Raw genomic sequence first — 26,608 nt, 5'->3', positions numbered from 1 at the left:
TATAAACCTGTATTGCTTCAGTAAATATCCAGCTGCATAAATGGGTGGTATGCAAAAATATAAACTGTGTAATTTGCTCAGGATAAGAGTGAAATTATTCCAAAGTGAAAGTAATTTCATAACACTGAACTCGTACAGCTCTTCTGAACACAAATTTGTGATTGTGCGCATGGAATCAATTATGTAAAATGATGAATTAAGCACTGAATGTAGAAACTGATTAATGTCACAAACCCAGAAAAGAAACAGTAACATACTTAGTGTAAGGGATGGGGGAAGATTTCTGAATGCATACAGAATCTATAAAGCCACATTTACTCAGCAAACGATAAATATAGCTAACCACAAATTCCCAGGGAACACAGCAGGGACGAACGCAAAGGGAAAAGAGTGACGCATTTGTGCAACTTCCTTCGCACTTATGGGTAGAGGTAACACTCACTGCTAGCAGGGAAGTGTACGATTTACTGTAAAGATCAAAATAAGGACAGGAAGCACTAAAAAAGACCAATGAAGAGGAAGCACTTAAACCAACTGCCCTGTTATGTGTGGTCATATGGCCATATGGGCTTTCAAAGGAGAAGAGAGTTTTCAGTTGGTCTTCCTGGTTAAATAAAAATGAATTTAAACATTTACTTTATAAACACCGTGTGTATCAGATCTGAAGCTCGAGATTAAACAGGCCGCAGTTTACAGATACACATGCACACATATACACACACACATGCATGCACATACGCTCGCACATAGGCACACACACACACATGCACACACGCATGCACACACACAGACACAAGCTCACGGCACCTGAGGACAGAAGAGAGGCACTCCACAGCTTTTCCCCGGAGTGTTTTTAATAAGCAGACGCAGACCTGCACATCTGCACAGCAGTGGAACACAATAAGACAGAGCTGTTGGGCCTGGTACACTCGATGGAACCGAGAAATGAGACGCAGAGAAAGGTGCTGTCCGAGAGGTCCAGAACACGACGAAACAGCCAAGCACACGGAGGAAAAGTGGAGGAAGAAAAGAGGGAACGTCAGCAAAGAAATAAAAAGGGTGGTAGGCATGAATCTCCAAGATTACATGAGAAGGATGGCCTGATTTATAGTAGCTGATGGCTGCTGTGAGAGCAGGGGAGTGAACTCCCTCTCTACCTCAGATGCTGTGCCACAGGTCTTCTGGAGCAAAATGGCTGCCACGTATCTCCCCTCTGGGACTTCCCTTCGGTGGTGCTTTTGGTGAGCTTTCCATCTTCACTCAAATGCTTTCATGTCATAAAAAGCACCATTTAAAATAAAAAAATCACAGTTCTTCAGCGTGATATCCCATGAGTGCAGATATCTGAAGGGACTAGTGAATCCAAAATCCTGACTGAGGATGAACTTGCGAGTCTTCCCGAACTCCTCAAAATCTTATGTTGGGGTGCCACGACTTGCAAGAGCTAGCCAAGAACTCTCTGATAACAAACACCCTGTGGTTAGTCCGGATCAGCGCAGCGCTACGGCCGAACGGACGCATTTTTAATCAGAACACCCCACACAGAGGACCAGCGGCGCCTGTATGTTTATTACAGCACAGTACACAACTACACACTGAGAGACACAGACTCACGTTCACAGCCTCCTCCCCTGAGCTCATCTGAATCCCGCCCAGAAATGACTGAGCCGGTGACGGGCCACGAATAACACCGCCAGATTTCTGTTCCTTTAAAACATAAACCCATCAAAATGGAGTTTCTTCCCTCCTGAAGCAGAAAGGACTCTGACCTCTCTTTAACACAGAACGCAAATTAGCCAGGTATCAGGACATCTGATCATTCAATTCCAAGGGCTTTAGGAACACCGGGGTAAGAGAGAAGAGCATCGCTTCTCTCTGGGTGCATTTTGCACAGAAACCTCATCCCACACGAGTTCGCGTCCCCCACCGCAGCAAGCAAAACACATCTTTCAACATCAATTTGCACACGGCGAAATACGGCCAAAATGGCTTCAGCCTAAAATCAGTCACTAGGGTAAAAAAAAAAGGAAGAAACAAAACAAAACAAAAAAAAGAATACAACACTTTACAAACACCTCTTATTACTCAAAGTGTAACATGGCATGGCTACACCCCAGTGAGACTCCGCTCACACAACTTGGTACATATAAACGTAAAAAGAAAAGCAATTAAAAAGTTGTGACATTCACATCTCCTCTAGACGATGCCTACAACCCAAGACAGTTTACTGCACACTGTATGACTGAGGACAGGGCTAAAAGCACAGAGTACACTGCATGAATACACATCCCATCCAGACTGTCCCCTGCAGCAGCTGCACAGGCCGTACGCTTGTATAATGGCCCCAGACGCAGAGTCTGGGCAGAAAAGGCAAGAGCATTCACAGCACTGAACCGAGAGGGGTCTGGTACATTCAGAAAATTATTCTTTTTTAATGAAAAGGAATATACAGTAGAGTGGATCGATAGTGTATTCTCTTTTTGTGTGGTGAGGCGAGAACGGGAAGGTTTAGTCTTTTCACAAAGAAAACAAGAACAATGGATTATATTTGGAAGAAGCAGTAAGGTTCTACAGAGGTTCTTTGGTAGATCTACAGAGAGGTCCGTTGAAGCGCTACGAGCAGAGCGGTTTAAAAAGGCAAAAACAGAGAAACGACTTTCTCTCCCTTTACAGTGATGGGACCACAAAACAATATGAAAATAGAAGTATTAACAGTGCAGTCTGCGATTATAAAAACGATATCATTTCTGTATACCCCTCTTGTCCTTTAAGCCTTTCATAATCACTGCCGTTATTTCGACGTTGCCGCTCGCATCGCTCAGGAGTGCTTGATTTTGCTTGTTTATACTTCACCGCTATAATGCTCATAACACATTCAGGAGTGCTTGATTTGTTAAAAAGAGTAATAAAAAGAAGTGTTGCTAAAAAATAAAATGAAATCAATGATGTAAAATCATTTTTATCTATTTTTGGAGCATTTTTCAGTTTTTTTTTTTTTTTAAGTTTTTTTTTTGTTTGTTTTTATGAAAATGCATGCACTGTAGGACAGGAAAACCTGTTTTTACCATGACGGTTATTGCTTCCTTGTGCTGCCTCGCATTTGTGTGCGTATGGTGCGTGCGTGCGCATGTACATGTTTTTGCGTGCGTAAGTAAGCATGTGCACTTGTGTGTGTGCATGAACGCGTGTTTGTGTGTGTGCACGCAAAAGTGTGTGCACATGTTTGTGTGTATAAGCATGTCTGTGTGCGAATGAGCGTGTGTGTGTGCACTGTACATGCATGTGTTTCCCTCAGAGTGCGGGAGTTTCTGCAGCCGTGGTAGCCTTCTTCCTCCTCTTCATCAGCAGTGGATTGGAGGAATCTTCAATAGTCTTGATTTTGATTTGCTCGTAATCGACTCTCATCGTGGCCAGTGCGCTGGTCATTTCCTCCTGAAAACAACACAACACATTCAGCAAGAATACCTCATCACTTTCACATGCAGAACACCTCATCAAACACACGCAGACCAACACAGACAAAACAAACCAGAGGGCTTTCACTTCTTCATTTTTATGTTAAACCTTTTATTTATTCATTTTTTATTGTGAGACATTTGGCCGATCTCAGCCATAGGACGCTTCAAAGCACTCTGCCAGCATAGCCTGGAGATAAGACAAGAGCAGGAACAGGGGGTGTATCCGTTTCAGGTGTGTGTGTGTGTGTGTGTGTGAGTTTGGGTCTGCATGTGTGTGTGTGTGTGTGTGTGTGTGTCAGAGTGGGTGTAAATCCCCTTCACCCTCCTCTCTTTCACTAGATAAAATATGTGGCTTTCTTTTAGTTTGGAATCAGTTTGGGCAACTTGGCAAGAAGTCAGTTTGTAACATAACAGCTTGAAGTCCGAGTCCTCCATCTAGGTCTGGTGTTAAAAAGTTCATCGCTGGTCTTTTTGGAATATTCTGCTGTCTTTTGGTTTTTGAATTTTGGTCTTGGCACATCCTTGGATTACTTTTATTTTCTTTCTTTCCTTTCTTGTGTGACTGCAGCCTGTCCATATTTGTAATATCTGTTATTCTTTTAAGGTAGTTGAAACTCGTCTTTAGATTATACATGAATATTTGTTTAAAAAATTCATAAAAATCTTAGTTTTAACCTGGTTTCAAGTAGTACATTTTGATAAAGGTTGATCCAACAGTTTGCTCAGTCTATCAATGAATTTGGCAACTTAATTCTTAATTGATATCACAACAATTACCAAATTAAATCAAATAAATGTATTTTACATGTTGGATAAGTGAGGGGTTTTAACTGTTGATACACATGTTTGATATGCAGAGTGGCAAACATTAAACAAGGGTGTTATCGGTTAAAACTGTAGGGTTCAGAAAATTAAGGGAGGGCACAGTCTATCCTCTTCTTTCATTTTTTTCCAGAGAGGAGAAAAGCAAAGACAGTTAGAGAAGAAGAAGGATAGCAGCATAGAAGTTTGCTGTTTATTCATTTTTACAGCAAATATGAGGGCTTTCCCTTGTTGATTTTTCTAATTTGTGTATTTGTATATGCCAATGCATGTATACATGTATTTGTACAGTGATGCATGTGTGTATGTAAGTGTATATACACCTCACACAACCCCAAATACATCCCTCTGCTCCCCGCTTCACTCACCTTGACGTCCTCCCAGGCATCCTTCTCCTCCTTCAGCACACGGCTGGTGTGGAGGGGGGTCTGGGGCACCTCCATCGACTGCTGCAGGGGGTCGGGTGGTGGGGGGGGGGGGGGGAGTCAAAGTGAACACAGGTCTCACAAGCTACTTAAAGGAAAGCTCCAGGCTAAGACACTTCCACTGCAAAATTCATTACATTTTTATTATCTGGTATTTGCAATACATCGCTATTTGCAATTTTTCACTTGCTGTCAGGCTTCTTCCGAATCTGCTCCAGAGTGTTATTTTCCTACGTTACCCAGAACGACTTTCGCCACCCGTCTTCATGAGAATGTTAGCTAAAAGGATGAAACGTTCTAATGCAGTTCTGCGGGCTAAAGCTGGAGATCTTGGACACAGTTTCCCACGAAGCCACGTCATTGCATTCCGGACTACTGAGGCTGTTAGCGTGACAGAAATCAGTTTCCAAGTGACGAAACTACCAGATCCAGCGCCTGAATCTCCACGTCTCAAGCCCTGGAGAGGAATTACTCTGGCAGTTCCAGAGAACAGGGCCCCTGGGGTTCCCCCTGTGAGGGGGGGTTCTGCCCATGTATGGCGTCACACTCACGTTAATCCAGGGGTGATTGGTGAACTCAGTGATGGTCATTCTCTGCGTAGGCTCTGTCTTCAGCAGATGACGGATCAGCTGCTTGGCTGAAATCACACATCACATGCTGGCTCACATCTACAACTCACATGTGTAGCTGTAGATGTGTAGCTCACATGTAGCACACCTTGAGCTACTCCCTTATTTATCCTTGAGCTACTGCCTTATTTAACCTTTAGCTACACCCTTATTTATCCTCGAGCTACACCCTTATTTAACCTTGAGCTACTCCCTTATTTAACCTTTAGCTACACCCTTATTTAACCTTGAGCTACTCCCTTATTTATCCTTTAGCTACTCCCTTATTTATCCTTGAGCTACACCCTTATTTATCCTCGAGCTACATCCTTATTTATCCTCGAGCTACATCCTTATTTATCATTGAGCTACTCCCTTATTTATCATTGAGATACACCCTTATTTATCATTGAGCTACACCCTTATTTATCATTGAGCTACACCCTTATTTATCCTTGAGATACACCCTTATTTATAATTGAGCTACTCCCTTATTTATCATTGAGCTACACCCTTATTTATTGTTGAGCTGCACCCTTATCTGTCCTTGAGGTACTCCATTACTTATCCTTGAGCTACACCCTTATTTATCCTTGAGCTGCTCCCTTAACTATCCTTGAGCTACTCAACAGCAAAGCTTGCTCAGGCACTGTACCTTCCTCTGAGACATCTGACCACTCTGGGTTTGGGAACTCGTACTGTCCCATCCGAATGCGCTTCTTCATCCCTGGAGAAATGGCCAGTCCGTGGTTGGAATAGAAAGGTGGGTATCCACACAGCCTGCAGAGAGAAGTACAGTATTTACATTCAATCACAAATAGTGACATAAAAAACTCTGCACACATTTTATTTATGTTTTATTTAATAAAGATGAATTAAAATGTGTTAATCAACTGAACTGGGCTTTAGAGCAATAGTGTTATCGAGGTAATCCTAACGGTACCCTTAAACATCATCAAAACATTACTATCGACCTTGCAAAGTTATACTGAGTTATGTAAAGACTAGCAAGAGAAGAACACCATTACAGACAGAGCCAGTATGCATGCTGTGAATACATAATCATTGTAATTATGTTCGTCTCTGTTTTTTAATGAGCAGGTATATAGGGCTCATTGGTTTTATAATGAACATACATGGTGACTATGGTATAACACAGAAAGTAGATATGCCATGTGTAACGTGTAACAAGAGGAAGAGCGGAATATTGGAAAACAAATGTATTGTAGGAATGAAACAGAAAGAAGGTGCCGGAGTCACAAGCTTGGTCACTTACAGGATATACATGATTACTCCCAAAGACCACATGTCACAGGATTTATCATACTTTTCTGGCCCAAGAACCTCTGGAGCTAAGGTCAAAAAGGAAAAAAAATCATATATAACCAGGCCCATGGCCTAAACAAGCCTTACATAATCATTACAAAGCCATGAAACGGGTTGTTTTGCATGCTTCACCACCGCAACAAAGGTTTGTGCTCCTGAATCAAGAATGACAACTCTGTTTTTTCTAACGAAACCAAATCAAGGTGAATAAGTAAGTCGACCGAAGCAAACAGTAGCAAACATTGAACACAATCACAAGCCAATTAAGCTTTCCCAAAGAGGCGGGGCTTTACTTACCCACGTAGTAGGGCGTGTAGCAGGGCGTGGCCAGTGAGTTATGTGTAGTCATTTCCTTAGCGAAGCCGAAGTCTGTTAATTTGAGGACGGCGTTGGGTCGTTTAGAGGTATACAACAGATTCTCTGGCTGAAACACAACAGAACAAGAGCTGTCATACACCATGCAAGTAGCCAGGGTATGCGTTTGCATTTTATGGAAAAATGTCACCACTTACATTTTAGCCATTTCACTAATCTAATCCAGAGTGATGTACACATTCTTTACAAATTACAATTAATCCATTTATACAGCTGGAAGTTCACTGATGCAAATCAGATTAAGGGTACAATAGCAGTATCCCACCTGGCAATCAAGCCTATAACCTTGGAGTCACAAACCTTGCCGTCCATTTGATGGATCCACACATTGTTTAACAGGGACCCAAGAAGCTCACCTTGACATCTCTGTGTGCGATGTTGATGGAGTGCAGGTACTGGATGGCCTCGCCTATACTCTTCATGATATCGGAGGCCTCTGAAAAACACCGCAAAAACATTACGTCCCATGACTGAGCCTGCACTCAGCTGAAGTAACGCACTAAGAACACAGAGGGGCAACAAGACTGGCTGCAGGTTTTAAATGGATGAATACCAAAGAGATCACTAAGGAGTTTAACCTCTTTATTCTGAGCAGAAACGCTAGAGTTAGACATATATCCTCTTCTGGAAGGAATAATTTGCCACAGCCCATTACAGAAAATGAAAGAATCAAGCATCCAAGAAAATAAATAAAAATCCTTCAGTTAAAACTGAATATTCATACTTTTTAGCATGAATAGCATGTTTGAGAAACACTGGTCTAGATTACATGGTCTGACCTGTACTCATGGAATGGCCGTTCACAGACCGAGCTGCTCAGGAGCCAGTTGTCCATTACTTAACAGGCCCAGTTCTCCACAGAATCAGAGGGGAGGCACCACTGTACCTCTTTCAGTGAAGGCTTGGTCTCCTCGGTCCTGAATGCGACTGAAGAGCTCTCCTCCATCCATGCTGTGAGGAGAAAGAGGGCCACAATCACAGCTTGCAGGCTGACAACCACTCAACAAAGCCTTACAAAATGAGCGAAGAAACACCAACACAATGTAACTGGCAAAAGTTTAAGATTCTAGTGTTGGCAACTGCACTTATTCATACTGCCATACTGTATATTATAATGCATCACTTAATACTGGATTCATGCCAGTCAACCATACAGCCATGACGCACTGCCAACGTGAGAAGGCACAGCCTAAATATAGTTGGCTATAAATTAGCTATAATAACCAAAAAATAACATTTTGTTCCCCAGTTAAGCCTTATTTCCTCAGAACTCAAAAAGACCTAAAGATCACACTTCATTCTGTAGGTCAAGATTCATCTTTCTTCAAAAAAAACAACAAAAAAAAAAAAACTACATTTCAGCAAGCGACTAATGATGCAAGCTAATTTTGCCTTCTGTAGGTGGGGGTGACTTGGCTCGTTGCTTAATGTGATTTGTACTTCCGTATTTGCGTTTTTTGTATTCTGGTACTCTTCATGAGTTATGATGATCCATGTGTTTTGCTGTATTGTCGCACTCACATGTTTTGAAATCTTTTATTTTTGTATGAAACAAATTCCATATTACCAAATGGTGGATGCGGCACACACACACACACAAACCAAATGCACTCAGTTGCAAACAGTCTTTTTTTACCCAGTTCATTCAGTTTATTAGTTTAATTTCTCATATTACTTATCTATACACAATCGCACACAACACGCAAACGCGACACAGGAAGGATCCAGGCCAGCCGGGACTCTAACCCAGAACTTCCGTCTTCTCAGAGGAAATGGTGCTAACCACTGTGCCAACGTGTTCAGCCGTGCTACTAAAAAAAAAACTTTTTAAACACGCCTGCTTATTGCGCACACATTTACCACAGATACGGCCAGACAAACTGAAACACGTCTGGACACAAAATGTGTCAAATAGAATCAAATAAAATAAAGATCCTGGCGCAGTCCTGGTGCTGGGGATGGAACCCTGACCGTGCCAGCGCAGGCCGTGGCTGGCATCCCCGCAGGGTGGCACGCAGTTGGCTTCAGCATCGCCCCAGGGAGGGCTCATTCTGCAGGGTCTGCGTCCGTAGACTCCCGTCTTCTGAAGCAGGCTGAGGGCCTGGACCCTTCTATCTGCATCCTGGCTCCCTGCCTGTTCCCACACCTGTTACTCTCTTCTTATGCAATGAATTACTTCAGGATTATAATAACAAGTTTTTATGGTTTTATATGGATTTCATGATCTATATTAAGATCATAGGTTGGCATGATTTAACTTATATTTAGTGCTTTATTGATGTCACACATTATTAATCCTGGACTGTTGTTAGCACTGTGGATGCACTTATTTCCCAGCACCTCACTGTGGTTCAATGAAGGCAACATAATGTACATTTATTTTTTCAGACCAAGTAAGTACACCCACAAGCTTCACTTGCTGATGTAGAGATTTTTATATTTCTGTGGGCGTGGGAGTGAAGCCAACGTGTCTCGTTTTTCTGAAGTCACCATTTCCTGAGACAACGGACCTGAGCCCTACTGCAGAGGGAGGACCGCACGCACACACACGCACACACACACACATGCTTGCACACACGTACACACACACACACCCACACAAGCACACGCCGTGTTTCCCCCATCGCTGCCGGTACCTACCACTCCATGACGATGAGCAGGCACTTCCTGGTCTGGTACAGGTTCTCGTACACGTCGACGATGCGCACAATGTGGCTGCAGGGCGACGCCCGCCAGTGAAGCTCCACCTCCCGCCGGGCTTTCGGACAGTCCTGCAGCATCTGAGTGACAGGGAGAGCGAACAATGAAAATTATAAAAATGCAACCACGTGAGCTAGGAGCCAATGAAAGCTTTCAAAGGGCAGTTTGATCAGCCCACAGAAAGAAGCATCACTGGATATGCATATTACATACAGTACATTTTAGGTATTTAGCAGATGCTCTAATCAAGAGCAACTTACACCGCTTACGTTCTTTATATTTAATTTGATTTTATTTAATACAGCTGCATATTGGCTGAAGCAATACAGATTAAGTACTCTGCTCAAGGGTGCAACGGCAGTGTCCTGCCTGGAAATCAAACCTACAACCTTGAAGTTGCAAGCCCAGTTCTCCAACCATTACAATACAGTGCAGCCCCTGGAACTCAACAAGGCCTGTGATGATACAGAGACAAAATCCAGCCACAGGCAGGTGTAGAAGGAAGAGAATAAACACGCAGAACTGAACACAGTTTTTCAGATGCATCAAGAGTGAGGATCATCACTACTCTTTACAATTAACTTCAAAAAATGTTCAGGATTTCTTACTTTAACTTACTTTCCTACTTGAGACACCTACTAAATTGTATCCCAGCTCCCCCTTGAGGAACTGCAAATGCTTGGCTTAAGGTTATTTCTGATATAACACTGCCACCTAGAGGCAGCACATGCAACCGCATGCTGACTGACAAACAAGTGCTTCAACTGGATCAATTCATGGGGGGGGGGAACGACACCCTAAATAAAATGTAGTTATACAGGATGGCAGGAAAAATTTCAAGCAGGATCAAAATAACATTGTATCCCATGACACAGAAAACATGTTTTTATTCAGAATGTAATCTTCAATTTCAAAAAAGCAAAGATAAACAGAAAGGACAAGAGGAAACAGAAAAAAAAACATTGCGCAACCATTGCAGTTATGAAAGAAAGCCCACAGAACTTAATCAAATAATGTACACATGAAATGAGGAGATGGGAACGCTGGTAGCTTTTGAACATGGCGATGCAGGGCTGTCTGCGTGTCTGTGGGTGACAGAGGGAGAGCACAAAGCTGCCTTCCACAGGCAGAGAGAGAGGGAGAGAGAGAGACCCACCTGCTTGCTTTATGACCCTCTGGTCAGCTAACATGACAGACTGCGCTTACAGACACATACAGCAGGGCGAGCATGGCGGAGCTGCTCCACACACTGCCACACACGCCACCCGCTCCGCATTAGAGCCCTATTAATCACCTGTGTAACGGCAAAGTCTATTTCTTTTCCCGTTGTTCCCATCCATCAGTCACACGTGATGCGCAGCCCATAAAGCACCTGTGCTTAGTGTGCTGTGTTGTGTGCCAAGCTCAACCCCACCCCCCCCCCCCAGCACAGAAACCCCCCAGCTACACCTCCACCCCCTGCTCCAGTACCACAGTGCACCTACGGTGGAGCCATCAATCCCTGCTGATCTGTAATCGCAGATCGATACCCAATTACAGACCCTCTCCGGCACGTTCCGGGAGCAGCACGCTCACGCCAGAGGACACTGCCGGCGGCCAGCCCTCACAAGCCAAGAGCTTATCCAATATTAAACGACGCATCCACATTACCGACCAATCGGAGCACCCTAACCACCAGAGTAATAAAGTCGCGGTACGAGCTGCTGTGGAGTAACCGTGGGTGCATGTCTTTTCTGCTTCAGACCACAAACCCCTGAATGAGCCGTTATCAGCCTCTGTACAGCCAGCAGGTCATCAGGGACTTCTCTAAATGTCTAAAACATCCTTCAGCGCACATTAAACAACTATCTGGGTCAATGAAAAAACTTTCACTAAAACCAAAATCACACCAAAAAGCCCCCGAGAGCAAACTGCCCTTTTAAATCAGTCATACGCAGAGTTCATTTCCAGTGCTGGAAAGGACAACCTATTAAAATGGCAAGTATAGCTGACTAAAATATTGACCACAACTCAAGCCCCCTCTTAACCCTGGTCTGTGGGCTGGGTGGGCGTTTATTTCTGGCCTTGTAATACAGACTAATGGCTTTTTATCAAGGTGGCAGAAACCCATTACACCTCGGGACACGAGCAGGGCCCTTGTGACTGGAAACTCCTCTGCAATGTCCGGAGCACGGGGCGAATAGCGCACGCAGCGCTACGATTACCTCACAGCGTAGCGTCCCAGCAGCGCTACGATTACCTCACAGCGTAGCGTCCCAGCCAGAGAGCGCTCACATGCCAAGACCTTGACAGGGTGCTGTGACAGGTTCCTGCAACACCGCCAGTTCATTTCACTTCAACACCCTGAGCTCATCCCACAAGGACAATCAGGCGGAGAGAGAGTGGGGGGGTGGGGGGGGGGAGAGAGGGTGTGCAGGCCTGAGCAGAACACGAACGGATGCATACGCTTGCAAACAAACACACACACACATACACACACACTTGCATATCATAAATACACAACACACACTCACAACCCCAGCACCGCGATTCACACATTCTCACGGCAGAGTAGCAGACACACAGATATCCACTCACACACAAATATAGACTCTCACTGTCACTCTAACTCTCTCTCACACGCAGACACACACACACACAGTTATGCATGACAGGCAGTGGAAAGAATGCAGATGTGATCGTTCGGGGAGATGCTCTGGTTCCGTAATGCTTTGTTCTGTAATCCAGGAAACTGCATTCACATCCGGGTTCTCACTACAGCCCCATCGCAGAGGGGGATGGTCTGCAGCACGCCCCATAAGGAGGTCTACACCACAGCTTAATAGGGCTGTCAAAAAATATTCGAAAATCTTTTTTCTTTTTTCTTTTTTTAAAGTTCGAACCTAAATTTGAGCATTCGAATATTAGTTTTGGATCCCGCCTTTTTGTAATTAACATGAATATACAGGCTTTAATTTCATGGGGCGAAATATGTTGCACGCAAATTTCATTTCCTGTGCTAACGTTACTTCCTCTGTCAACAAAAAACGTTCTGCCCTGGACCCAGAGCAAGTGGATCGTCCGGTTTTCCGTGCCAATAACCTCCGGTGATACTTTGAGCTCCATGGACACCTAACGTTACTGGTCAGCTAGCCTCGCGAGCCAGTCTCTTTTTTCACTTCGTTCAACAGATTTGGTCAGCTAACAATTTAGGCCAAATAATGTTCCCATGGCAGGCTATGTTTCCTTTCTGTTCTGAAGATTTTGATAAAATTGGATGATGAAGTAAGTTAAACTAAACAGAGTAGGTAATTTATGTTGTTTTAGGCTACAGGTATTAGCCGTATGAATAGTTTTTGTGTTAAGAAATAACCAGGGATTTCCTATAAACAATAATTTCCCTACCATTGTGATTAATAAATGCCGAGTTGTGGCAAATTACATCCACGAGAAAGTGCTTTGTTCATTTGCGTATTAGGCTATAGAAACTGCAGGGGGCTCAATTATAAAACGAACTTGCGTGCATACGCCAGTGAAGACCTGACGTAGAGCCACAACCGTTTCCACGGTCAAATCGAGTCATGTTGAAATTTTATAAATCACTACTTTTACGTGATTTTCTACGTACGCGCCACACAGTTGATCTAAAATACGTTTTATAAATGAGGCCCCAGATGTAGTAACCTAGTATTAAAGTTCACCGATATCCTCTATTCTACTGCCCGCTTGTGGAAAATAACGCGCAGGCCAGTTTAGAGGGAGCGTCACGTGCATATCGCGCCCGACAATAAGCAGCTTATTTTTGTGAATTATAGGCAAATGATATTCGAATATATTCAACTAATTACAAAAGCTAATATTCGAACTCAATTTCATGGCACTTTTGACAGCCTTAGAGCTTAATCGGAGGGAAGGCCTTAATGTAGGCCTATGTCCCATAAGGAGGTCTCCATCACAGCTCAATCAGAGAGGAGGTCTTACTGTATGTCCCATAAGGAGGTCTACACCACAGCTCAATCATAGGGAAGGCCTTACTGTATGACCCCTAAGGTCTACACCACAGCTCAATCAGAGAGGAGGTCTTACTGTATGTCCCATAAGGAGGTCTACACCACAGCTCAATCATAGGGAAGGCCTTACTGTATGACCCCTAAGGTCTACACCACAGCTCAATCAGAGAGGAGGTCTTACTGTATGTCCCATAAGGAGGTCTACACCACAGCTCAATCATAGGGAAGGCCTTACTGTATGACCCATAAGGAGGTCTACACCACAGCTCAATCAGAGAGGAGGTCTTACTGTATGTCCCATAAGGAGGTCTACACCACAGCTCAATCAGAGAGGAGGTCTTACTATATGTCCCATAAGGAGGTCTACACCACAGCTCAATCAGAGAGGAGGTCTTACTGTATGGCTCACAGTATGGCATAAAGATGCTGAAACAGAAATCACACATTGTCATTTACCACTGAGAATAATGCTCCTCTCAGCAATGTGGCTCCTGCTTTGGTACGGTTTTCCCTGCGCTGTTCTGGTCAGGGTGTGCGGACTTGGTTTACAGTCAGGACAGCAGTGGTGCCGTTTACCCAGAATCCTTTCTGTGCAACTCTACGGGAAAACCTTGAGCTTTCTCCTGGCCTCAACGACCCCAGAGGGGAGGGGGGTGCACAGCTGGCACTGCCAGCCTAAGAGACCCCCCTCCCCCCTCTCCCCAGGCACCACAGCGCCGCCTCGCCTCCATTGTTTCCAGCGCTAATTTATACAGCTAAACAAGCTGCTATTGACCCAGAGCACGATGCAGGGCTGTCCTCGCTTTCACAACATGTGCCAGCAAGCAGGCAGCTGCCACCAGAGGGCAGTGGTGGGCACATTCCCGCTAGTGCCAAAACCAAACAAACCACAGTAATCACAAACCCTAAAACCTAAAAACCACCAGAACTCACTAAGAAAAGCTTGAAACCCGCAAAACCGACAAACCTACAAATCCCACAAACCCCAGAAGCCACAAACTTCAAAACTCATAAACCCCAAATCCCACAAACCTAAAAACCCGAAAACTCAAACCCCAAAACCCAAACCCCCAGACTACAAACAAACACAATCCCAAAACAAACAAACTGAACCATAAACCTTAATCCATCCAGAACTCCAACGAAATTAATTCCCAATTAATTCTAAATCTCTAGACAGTGAGATAGCTGCTGGGACTAATCTCAAGTGAGCCTTTGAGGTAATCTGACAGAGCACTATCTGATACAGTTTGCTCACTGTGATATTTCTAAGCAAAAATCATACAGCATTTGGGAGAGGGGCTTAATCCAAGAGGAACTCATAAAAAAAAGACTGATTATCATTGGATTCAGAAGTCTGACGCAATACAGAGCAAAACCTTTACCCACATATTTATTTCCAGATCAAAGGATAATGAATGGGAGTTTCACATAGACGTCCCTGTCAGTCTGTGATTTAAACTGGAATTCAAAACTTGGATGTTTTTATCTGGACACATTTCTCTTTTGAATGGCACTGGATCCACTGAATTCTGACGCAGCTTTCCAACCGATATAATCATTTTTCCAATGAGCTAGTCCGGCAAAGAAATTTAAAGAAAGTACTCAAATAACTTAAGGAAATTACCAATGAGAACAGCAACAATAACAACAAAGATATTTACAGCGATATATACGACAGTACCAAACAAAAAATTTACTACACTAACAGGTAACTACAAAACACTTCCTTGTATGAAAGGTATCCAGAAATATTGCCCTGTGTGGGATGTTGTAATTGTGCGACGGGTCTTTGCAATTAGCTTTTTTAAATGACGCAGAATGTTTTTTTCATTTTTTTTTGTGTTCTTTTTTCATATAGAAACAAACGTCCAAATGTCATACATTTTTTGAAGGAATTAGGAAAACTTCATTAATTTCTCCCATGGGCAGTCAATTTTTTTGATCCGGAAGTCCCGAAAATGGTAACGAAATTGAAGGGAATGACGACATGACTTCTGAAGCCCATGTCCACCAGAAAGTAGGGAAGATCACTTCAAATATCCTTTACCAGTGCATTGCCCCATTTTTTGTGAGCGGCACATCATGTGATCTCTAACTGTGAATCCAGTGAAGCAGAATTTCAGTTAAGAGAACAGTTCCTTCTATTTCTGCTTAACAGGGAGGCAGATCTGCTGGGGGTGTCCAACAGCAGCCCACCCAGAACAGACAACACATTAGGAGGCATGACTGGTTCAGGGGACAAGTCAACAAGTTTCAAGAGCCAAAGAACTAGCTCCACGGGACAAAGACAAAGATTTAAGGACCAAATACTAAGTTTCATGGACCAAAGACAAAGGTTTAATGAGCCAAAGACTAAGTGGTAGTGAATCTATCACCCCACTAACACCCCCCCCCCCCCCAAACTCTGGGAAGCGATGTCACATCCTGTACTGGATATTGGCTGCTTGTTCATCAGCAAATTGCCTGTAATCCTTAGGGTCTGAGAGTGAGAATGTCAGAAGTGTCTCCGGGACCCCTGGAGCAGAAAGGGGGTTCAGTTCACCAGCAGGGGGACATGCCTTGAGGCTAACCCACCCTGCCAAAATGCCACTATCACCCCAAAGCAGACACCTGTGTAGAGAGAATGAATGGAGGAGATCAAGAAGTTTTGTCTCTGTATCCTATCCAGAAGGTTCGGGTGCGACAACGGTCTGCCTTGGGCCAGCTGTCCATGTTTGTTACCTCTGCCATTTGGAACTAAACTCACTGACGCCACAGAGCACAAATCACAGGGAGACAAGCACCCATGTCTGAGAGCACTGTCCCACACCCTACATCCGTCCTATCACAGAGCACTGCCCCATACCCAACGAACCTCCTGTAAGAGAGCACTGCCCTACACCCTACACCCCCTCTTGTCACAGAGCACTGTCCCACATCTTACACCCCTCCGTTCACTGAGCACTGTCCCATACCCAACACCCCTCTTGTCACACAGTATTGCCCTACACCCTACACGCCTCCTGCCACAGAGCACTGTCCCACACCCTACACCCGTCCTGTCACACAGCACTGTCCCATACTCTACACCTGTCCTGTCACACAGCACTGTCCCATACTCTACACCTGTCCTGTCACAGCACTGTCCCATACTCTACACCCGTCCTGTCACAGCACTGTCCCACACCCTACACCCGTCCTGTCACACAGCACTGTCCCATACTCTACACCCGTCCTGTCACAGCACTGTCCCATACTCTACACCCGTCCTGTCACAGAGCACTGTCCCACACAGAGCACCCATCCTGCTACAGCTTCCCTTGCCAAATCTGATACGCAGAGGCCCAGGCAAGCTCACAGATCTTTGAGCACTCGTGGGGTGGAGGAGACATTACATCACATCGCATTAATTTAGCAGACGCTCTTAGCCAGAGTGACTTACAACGAATGAAAACACAAGTGCTTCCACCAGAGTTATGTGAGCAACAGTGCCAGCACTGGATAACAGCATCCTCAGAGCAGCGAACGCTACATCAATAAAGCACTAAAAGCAAGACAACTTATGCCCCCACCCAGAACCCCAATACAAATCATAGATTCATACAGCTAATATCCACATGAAACCATAAAACATGCGGCTGCAATCCTAAAGTAATTACATAAATATAACGCGCCCGGGGGTGGGAACAGAGAGCAGCCACAGCTCAAAGGCTTCACACTAGGGGCTGCTGAGGGCACCAGGTGGCATGCACAGCAGTTCCAGGGCCCAGTTACTGTTTAACATGTGCACTTTACTCTGTACTCAGACCTGGGGGGTCAGAGCCGGGGTCACGGTCACCCTGGAAATGAGAGCACGGTGGCTTCGATACTAAAACAAACAACAACAAAAAAACAAGCGCTGTCAAATGATTACTTCCTAAATCTAGTCTGTGATTAATCAAAATTAATCACAAGATCAAAAAGTATTAAAGCCTACCTCCAATAATTTGAAACATGCCTATTGCCTGATTCAATACGGTTTTTCTTGAGGGAAAGGAATGAGGCATATTGCTAAAGGTTTGCAACAGATAAGCAAAACACCTTGATTATTACATTCACAGGCAATAACAGTTCAGTGCCAACCCTTTTACTTCACATACTGTAGGCCTACTAATTCATAAGCAGGATTAAACTGTTAGCCAATGGCTCCAAAAGAGCACACAAAGAACAGATGGAATTGACCTGTGAAACCCACAGCATTGCAATGGGAAACCTACCCCAAAAATAACACGTCTAACCATTTGGAACTGAAAGGCCTCAGTTTGACAAAAATAAGAGGAAACTTGTGAAATTTGATTTGTTTAAACAATGGTTCTTTTGGTAGTTACTCAAATTAGACAATGGAACTGAAAACAAAACCTTTCAAACAAATTCCCTCTCATAGCCTTCCTCAGAACTTAAGTTTCACCGCTGCTGGAAGTGGTCCAGGCCTTTACTCTTTAGAGTATCATGACGTATTCTTGCACACCAGCAGTTATAAATCCCCGGCACTTAGCCTATAATTTCCCGGTACTCGGCCTCCTCAGTGCTTGATATGGGCCAGTACTCACTTTTCATCTTTGCCCATTCACGTACATTACTACTTATTGCATACCATCACTTGTTAGAGATCTAGGTACGAAAAACCTATTTGGTTTATATTTGCTAAAGTTTACTACTAAAAGTTCTTATGGCGATGTAGATTATAATTCTGACAACAGTGGACTCCCTATAGATTTATGGAGTTTAGAATTCTGAAATTAAGCGATGTCCAAATTGCTTTTAAAACCGTAGAAAACAAAAACAACCGTTAAACAACAATCTTGACCCAATGGTATATTTCTGTACGTTGGCAACTGCAATGGAACCCGTCTTTTCACTGTTAGCTCGGCTCAAAAAGGGGAAGTTCCAGAACAGACTGGAACCACATACAGGGGTTTCTAGATTTTGCTCATATGAGAACTGGGACTTATTTTTATCCACTTCAGGAAGTTTCACTTGACCAGTTGCTGAGACAGACTAGCTTATTGACATTTTCAGATGAGAAGGACGATCTCTTATTCTGCATGAGCAGGGACCTGTCAGTGAAAATATCCTTTCACACAGCAATGGAACTATGGGAGATAGGGTCAAATGCGTTAATTTGCATACAATGTTTTTGAACGCATTAATCAATTTTTATTGATCGTTTGCGCTACCTTTGACGGCTCTTAAATAACCAGCGGGAGGGAGGGGCCGCAGGGCGCAGTTTTAAAAGGGGAACGCAGGGAAAGCGCATGGTTGGCCGAGGGAAGCGTCTACTTGCGTCAGACAGCCCCGCGCCCCGCGCCCCAGCCTGCGTCAGAAGTGTGTGAAGGAGCAAGCGCGGGCTTTAAGAAAGAGAAAAGAAGCCGGCTCGGCTGGGACGGAAATAAGGGTACAGAGAGACCCCATTAATACGAGCACACAGCGACTGAAGTACAAAGCCCAACTATAAAGAGAGCTCCTGCAATGTGCCAGGCAAAGGTTTTAATTAAAAGGGGGATGCGGGTACAAAGGAACGCCCCTCCCCCTTAACCCCCCCCCCAAAAAAACCCCCAAAAACACTCCAGCACACGCTCCCCAGCCACCCCCCAGCTGGCCTCCCCTTTAATGCAATCAGTTCTCACTGAGGACGTGTCTTTGAAGCCTCTCCCTGAAGCAGCTCGCGGCCAGAACAGCAGATGTGGGCTGCTTTCACGCCCCTACAGCCCCACACAAAGGGGTTACCCCCACCCCCATACAATTAGGGACACCACCACCCCCACCCCAACGCACTGGAGGAGTGGATATACCCCTCCTGGACCCCCAGGGAAAGCAGCCTTCTGAGAACAGGGTCTGAGGATGCCCCCCTTTAAATCAGCCTCAATTCACCATCTCACACCCGTGAGATGACCAGAGGCTGTTAAACAGAAGTGGACATCATCTGCCTGTTTCTACAATGCACTGTCCTGTGCTGAGCATGGTCCACAGGGTTAACCAGCACTAGTGCTTTAATGATGCTACATCTTACCTCATTGGTCTGGGAATGTTGTGAGCCAGGGTTACTGGGTTGCACCATTACTGATATTAATCAGGTGAATGCATTTATGCTGCTCCCACACAAGTCATTCTGGAAAAGAGAATGTGTGTGTGTGTGTGTGTGTATGCTTGCCCAACAGCTGTTATAAAGATACCTCAGGATTAAAAAAACACCTGTGAGAAGTTCTTCCTTATGACTCCTTGTAACACGTGGCATGAACACACCTGACTTTGGCCCATGAGTCCTTTGCTAAACAAACCGAATATACTTCAATTCCACACAATTTCAGGAAGGCAGGTAAAATAATGCAACCTTGCTGTCATCTGAAGAGAAGAGACTACCAGTTGAGTTTCACCTTGGGCGTTCCTGTTTTAGTTTTTTTATTTTTAATTCCTTAATTTCACTAACTTAATCCACAGGCAAAGCCACACAGGCGACAGCTTGTTATTAGAAAGAGCAAAAATTGCTGGAGTAACTATCACACACTTTTCCCGGCTCACCATGGCAACCAGAACAACAACAAAGGAAGATCTCCATCTTTCGTACAGAACATGACCCAACTCCTCCGGTAGGTGTAAACACTAAATCAAGCCTTGCCTCTGGCTAATGTGACTAATGAGCATGTCAACAGCAGGGTTTCGGGTTCCCACCCATCAGCTGATCCACTTCCTGCCAGCGTCACAGGGGGGTTAGTTCTGTGTCAGATCGTCTCGTTTGGGCGAGCGGGCGGGTGACAGAAAGGAGACAGAAGGTCTAAATTTGTGTTACCTTCCTGCTGGTCAGATTTCAGAGAAATATGAAATCATCCTGCCCCCTCCCTGTTCTCATCTGCCTTTCACACCCAACTCCACCTCCACTGCGAACAGAAATGCGGCGTTTACAGAGTTCAAACACGGCAAGCCAACCCAAATATCAATTATGACTCAAGGGGTGGGGACACAGGAGTGAGGTGGGTGCCGTGCCATCTAGGAAGCAGCTCTCTGAAGTGAAAGCTGCTCAGGTACAGCACAGTGAATCCCAGCAGCAGCAGGTACGGGCAGCACAGGTGCAGCAGTCGAAGTGAAACTGCGGCAGCGTAATCAGGGCAGGTACGGGCAGGACGGGAGGTAGGGGCAGGTCGCAGGGCAGCGTAAAGGCCGTGTCCGCAGCCCTCGGGGGTTACGGGAAGGGATGGGTCGTGTGCCACATGACCCCCACAGAGACATGACGGGACGGTGGCGTCACGCCTCGCTGACACCGTTTGAAATCGTCACCGTCTCGGTTCCCAGCCGCAGAGCTGGCAGGTGCCCCAGTTACACACTCCACTGAAAACCCTTTTCAAACCAGGCGCTCCCAGCTGGACATTAGGCCACTTTTCTTTCAGCTGCTTTTCACATTCACGCTAAGCCCCGGTTGGAATGCAAGTTGCCATGCACTATGCAGAGCCGCAGACACCATTATGAACAAGCAAGAGCAGGGCAAACACTGAACATTTCTGTCCAATACAGGTGCATAATGTCTTCACTTTAACTCCAGTCCTGGAGGGCTGCAGTGTCTGCAGGTTTAACTCTAGTCCAGAAGGGCTGCAGTGTCTGCAGGTTTAACTCCAGTCCTGGAGGGCTGCAGTGTCTGCAGGTTTAACTCCAGTCCTGGTGGGCTGCAGTGTCTGCAGGTTTAACTCTAGTCCAGGGCGAGGTCTGCAGGTTACAGTCTGGTGCTGCAGGTTGAGTTTAACTCCAGTCCTGGTGGGCTGCAGTGTCTGCAGGTTTAACTCCAGTCCTGGAGGGCCACAGTGCCTGCATGTTTAACTCCAGTCCTGGAGGGCCACAGTGTCAGCAGGTTGTCCTTTTGACTTTCTTTTTATTAGGCAGCCCATCTAGGCCTTGGAAACAAGGTGTGCATCTTGACTTAAGTGTAGAAGTGCTGAACTATGCCCAAAACCACACCGACAGTGAAACCCACGATTTGAGCTTGAGACCCAGTAGTTGTGGACATGCCATAAACTACAGATATATACACAACATAGGTGGCATGATATAAATATGATCCCATGGGTGTGGAATCCAAACAATGTTTCCTGTGCATAATATTTAATGAGATATGGAACCATAAGCCTAAAGAAAATTAGGCTATTTTTAACAGGGTAAATTTAGACTAAATATATACATTTTTACACTTTGCTGATGACCAGACCCGAGTCTCAGCGTGGAAAGCCCCTGTGCTACGGAAACAACTTGGGTGCTTCTGCCTAACCGCAGCTAAATCAGGTCAGTGGAAACACACCTAAACTGCAGGCATAACGAAACAAGCATGCGATTGGGTGACAGATTGCACATCGTGTCAAAATAAACCAAACTCCACTCAGTAAACCATAACCCAATAAACAAACACCACATGCCCCAAATTTAGCCAAGATAGGAGCGGTGGCAGGTCACATGATCCATCCCGCCCGGAGGACGCCCCGCCATCTCAGCAGAAGCCCAACAGTGTGAGGGCTGTTGACCAATCAAAACCCAGGAGCAGAGAATGGCATCATTATTTTTAGCACTGCACAGAAGACTGCTGGTGATTATGAAGCCTTTTTCAGTGTGGGAGCCCCAGGAGCCAATCAGCTGCCTGAGCTCTGCCTGGAGCCACTTCCTGTCTGTCAGCAGTCTGCAAGGGCCTGTTTCCTCCCAGCTTTGATATGAGGACCCAGAGCCTCTAATCACACACACACACACACACACACACACACACACATTCATGCACGCACGGACACAGAGACACACAAACGGACACGCACAGGCATGCAGATGCCTACACCGCATAAAACAAACATTCAAGCACACAACACCATATCACACACACCACACACACTTAGCTAACACACACTGTACAAAGGCACCACAAAGGCTAACGCACAGTGCCCCAACACATCTCACACCCTAACACTCACTATGCAAACACACCACAGAGCTAACCCACTGTGCAAAAACAGCACAAAGATTAAGACGCATATTACAAACACACGTCCCCTGTGAAGCACACAGTCCTAGCTGCTTGGCTCTCCAGAACTCCAGGTGCGTGGACAGAGCTCACACAAAACCTCCACACTTCACCTACAGACTTTTACAGCAAGGGGAGGCAGCCAACCTGCGTACTCCGTAACTCTATACCTTACTTAAAGAGATTCTGAAGGCTTTTTTAAAAAAAAAATCACCCAACTAGATCACGCATTCAAATGCTTCTGTACACGGCAAGAATAAACAAGTCCAGGCTTGAATACGACGTCTCCAGGTTGCACAGTATCCAGAAAAATGGAAGGCAAACACAGATTATCCGGTTGCCAGTGCCGACGTCAGGAATCCCACCCATATCAAACACGCAGCAGGCGCGCCGTTACTCAGCTCACGGCTGGAAGGCAGAAGCACATCCGCGTAACCGCACAGACAGAGCGCGTTTCTGCTACAGAAACGCCACGGCCTTTTTCAGCGAGACTACAGATTTGGGGCAGATCACAGGGCAGATTAAGCCCCAACGTGTTCCAGACACAGGCGATCAAGCACCTCTCATGACTGTAAGGTTCTGGTATGATTTAGATCTACATCCTGGCAGCGTTTTCTAAAAATAATGCATTACACCTATTAGACAGATGCCTGTATCAATGTATAGCATCAATTTCAGAAGCTAGCTTCTCTAGCCAGAAGGTCCATTTCTGGTAAAAATAAAAATAAATAAATAAAATAAATAAATTAAAAAAAATTTTTTTTTAAAAAGCTTAAAAATAGTTTCATCCCTGTGCAAACTCAAGACCGCTGTAGCAACTACTGGATTAGCATGGTACCCAACGGGTCTGAAAGTGTGCTCATTTCATAAATGCGACCTTGTAAAGCAAGCGTGGCACTGGTTCATGCGATAAGGCGCTACGATTGAGGAATGTGCCACTAAGCCCCAGTCAGAGCCGCGCTGCAGTAGTGATGACAGCCAGATTATTGATGAGTAATCGGATCATTCTAAGCACTTAAAATAGGCTTGCAGTGCCAGTTGTGGTCAGAATGGTGTAACCGCAGGCCGGTGCTGCTACGTGAATGTAGCGGAAACACTGCAATACTAAGCAAGCAGATTGACACGTATGCTACTGCCCAATTCAACTACAACCAAGGGACACATATGACTACATACACACAATATACATGCTTCCAACTGACAAGATTATGATGCTTTCAGATCACAGGATTATAATGTTAGTGGCTCAATCAGGAGAAGGTGGGAAAGAGTCATCAACCGCGATGAGAAAAAAAAAAGCGGTTTCGGACCTCCTGGAGGAGAGCGTCGCAGCAGAAACGTGATTGGGTACTCAAAAACGATGTCATAAAGGCAGTGATTGGGTGACGGGCGTAATGAGGGAATTGGGAGAACCACACAGAACAGATGAAAGGAAGAGGAGAGAGGTAGCCCACGGCAGACAGCAGATTGGCTACAGATACCCAGGTGTCATCAGGGGCCTCCTCGATTCTGCACACTATCACAACCCCTCAAGAGCCCATGGAACCCCCTCTGCCTGGAACCCATTACAAAAGTTCCCCTCCTCCGAGAGGGTCAGCAGTCCCCCTCTTCTGAGAGAGCTGTGAAATCTCCAGCACACAGAAACAGCTAGGGGGAGAAAGTGCAGCCCGCTGTGGGCAAGTAGAGATCACACACACGCTACTGTGTGTGCACAGGCGCAGATTTACATGTGTGGTCACCCGCTCAAACGCACATGCATGAATGTTTGTTTTACGCTATGCACACACACAAACACACACACACACACACAAACAACCAAGAGCGAGAGGCAGTGACAGCGTGTCATCCAGTGAAGTCATCACAACGAGCTATTCCCAGAACTCCTGTCACCCCAGTGAGACACGGCCATCAACAACCCTGAGCCGCGACGCTGCCAGTGATGTCACAGCGGCCGGGGGCTGTTCGGCTGGGGAGGGGCCCAGAGGAGCCGCGAGGGGCCCCAAAGGCCAGCAAATGGCTGTATGACCTAGGAGTCTGCTTAGAGTACATAGATAACCTATTTTTTATTCTATGTATGGATTTACCAAAACAACTCAAGTTAAGCACTACGCTAACTACGTACACAAAGGCACCGTAATTAGTAAATGTACAACTTTCTGGTTAAAAGTCCAACTCCCTAACCTCAGATACCTTTAGCGAACAGCTTCAGCCTCTTTGTCCAAGTGGCAAGTCAGAAAGGCATTTTACAGATTTTCAATAGACGCATTTTTTCCCCCAACGTGGCATTTCTTTCTTCAACATCAAGTAATTAGTCTACTTAATCCCCCCACCCCCCCAGCCTGTTCCCAACCCTCGTTGGCTTTAAAATGTCAAATATAGGCAATTTATGAAATTATACTCACTCTCATAGATGAGATTTTCCTACAAAATGACAAAAAGTCATAGTAAAACACATGGTACCAATTCTGAAAATTTACCAGCTTTTGGCCAGGTGAAAATGTGACAAGTGGAAACACTGCCCATCTGTCCAATATGAACAAGTGCTACTGAAAAACGAAGGCTCAAGCGAAACAGCACAGACATGTTGCCAGGTCACACCTCAGACGTTACTGCGTAAAGTGTGGCGAAACTGTCCTGGAGACACAAGGTCCCCATTAGTCCTTGACCCAAAACTCCGCCCAGAGACTGCAATCTGTCAGGATAAAAAGATAAGATAATGGCTAATGCAGGCCGCTACCTGACCCCTGGGGTGGGGCTGCATGACCTGAAGTAGAGATTTAGACCTGTCCATGCCACGCCCATCGTACCCTTTTCCTGTCTGTGGAGACTCTCTTCCTGCTAAGGCTAGAAAGGAAGGATACAGGCGGTTTCTAAAAACTCAACTGAAAAGTTTCGTTTTGATGTAATCTGCTTGTGACTGACTGAACTGTGCTTGGCCTGTGTTTTGCAGATTGTTTTTAACTGTACAGTGCCCCAGGAAACCTTGCTGTGAATGGCGCCATGTAAAAATAAAACCGATTGAAGAGCCGACCGTATCAGCGGGACAATGTTGCCACACACGTGTGACATCACCCCAGGCCCCATGCACACTACCCAGCATGCACCACGTGCCTCCACACCTCCTCACACCCCATAATCGCTCCCCTTCCCAGGCCTTCACACAGGGCTACTTTTAGATACTCCGCCCAGCTCTTTATTAATAGAGCAGAGCAGAGAAAACTCCAAGGCTACAGAGAAAGAGATTTGCTTTGGGGGGGGGGGGGGTTCAATGGAGCACAATTCACATGGCATCCAAACTTGTAACAAGATGGTCACACTAAATGTATCACTGTACATAACTGTAGACATAGTCACTGAGAGGACCCAATGCGGATTGGCCAACTTCGTCTTAGCATGCCGCTGCAAGCATGGAAATGCATGGATATCTCATTTCACACCAGCGACCCCTACTGGTCCATCCAGTGCTCGCGGTTCACCTGTTGAGCTCCACTGACTCACGTCTGTGCAAGCCGTGCTTGACATTTCTGTGCTTTGGAGTAAAGTACATGCTTGTCTTTGTCTGTGCTCTCCAAAATCCATACCAAAGGATGTGAGGAGCGTTGTAGAGAGAGCATGATTGGGCATTTCAAATTGGGTTAAAGGAGAGAGTACCACCTGAGCACTGCACCCCAATCTTCCCATGATGCAATGGGAGTTCAGAAGTTTTGGTGCGGGTTAAGTTCCCACAGACATTCCTAACAGTGCTTCAGCTGAACAGGCAGTGGGTTAAATCTGTGCTCACTTCAATCAAGAGCCTTGGGTCTCCTGACACTATTCTGTAGACACAACAAAGCATACGCGGACGCACGCAAGCACACACGCGCACACGCACACGCACACACGCACACAAATGCTCATG

At 45.4% G+C, this 26,608-nt stretch overlaps 1 protein-coding gene across 1 annotated transcript in view; it reads right to left on the bottom strand.

Annotated features, from left to right (window-relative positions):
• Nucleotides 1–1,548: 1,548 nt before the first annotated feature.
• LOC135233970 (MAP kinase-activated protein kinase 2) overlaps nucleotides 1,549–26,608 on the bottom strand; it is a 34,029-nt gene continuing 8,969 nt past the window's right edge. Inside the window, exons 2-10 of the mRNA XM_064297997.1 lie at nucleotides 9,655–9,794; nucleotides 7,901–7,965; nucleotides 7,371–7,450; nucleotides 6,937–7,063; nucleotides 6,590–6,665; nucleotides 5,969–6,093; nucleotides 5,257–5,342; nucleotides 4,649–4,729; nucleotides 1,549–3,432 (exon numbers count right to left, since the gene is read on the bottom strand). Of these exons, the coding sequence (XP_064154067.1) occupies nucleotides 3,292–3,432; nucleotides 4,649–4,729; nucleotides 5,257–5,342; nucleotides 5,969–6,093; nucleotides 6,590–6,665; nucleotides 6,937–7,063; nucleotides 7,371–7,450; nucleotides 7,901–7,965; nucleotides 9,655–9,794 (921 nt within the window). The 3' untranslated portion in view covers nucleotides 1,549–3,291. The remainder of the gene's footprint in view (nucleotides 3,433–4,648; nucleotides 4,730–5,256; nucleotides 5,343–5,968; nucleotides 6,094–6,589; nucleotides 6,666–6,936; nucleotides 7,064–7,370; nucleotides 7,451–7,900; nucleotides 7,966–9,654; nucleotides 9,795–26,608) is intronic.

The sequence above is a fragment of the Anguilla rostrata genome, chromosome 11 (genome assembly GCF_018555375.3).
Source record: "Anguilla rostrata isolate EN2019 chromosome 11, ASM1855537v3, whole genome shotgun sequence".
Taxonomy (NCBI): Eukaryota; Metazoa; Chordata; class Actinopteri; order Anguilliformes; family Anguillidae; genus Anguilla; species Anguilla rostrata.
This window is presented reverse-complemented; position numbering and strand designations above follow the sequence as displayed.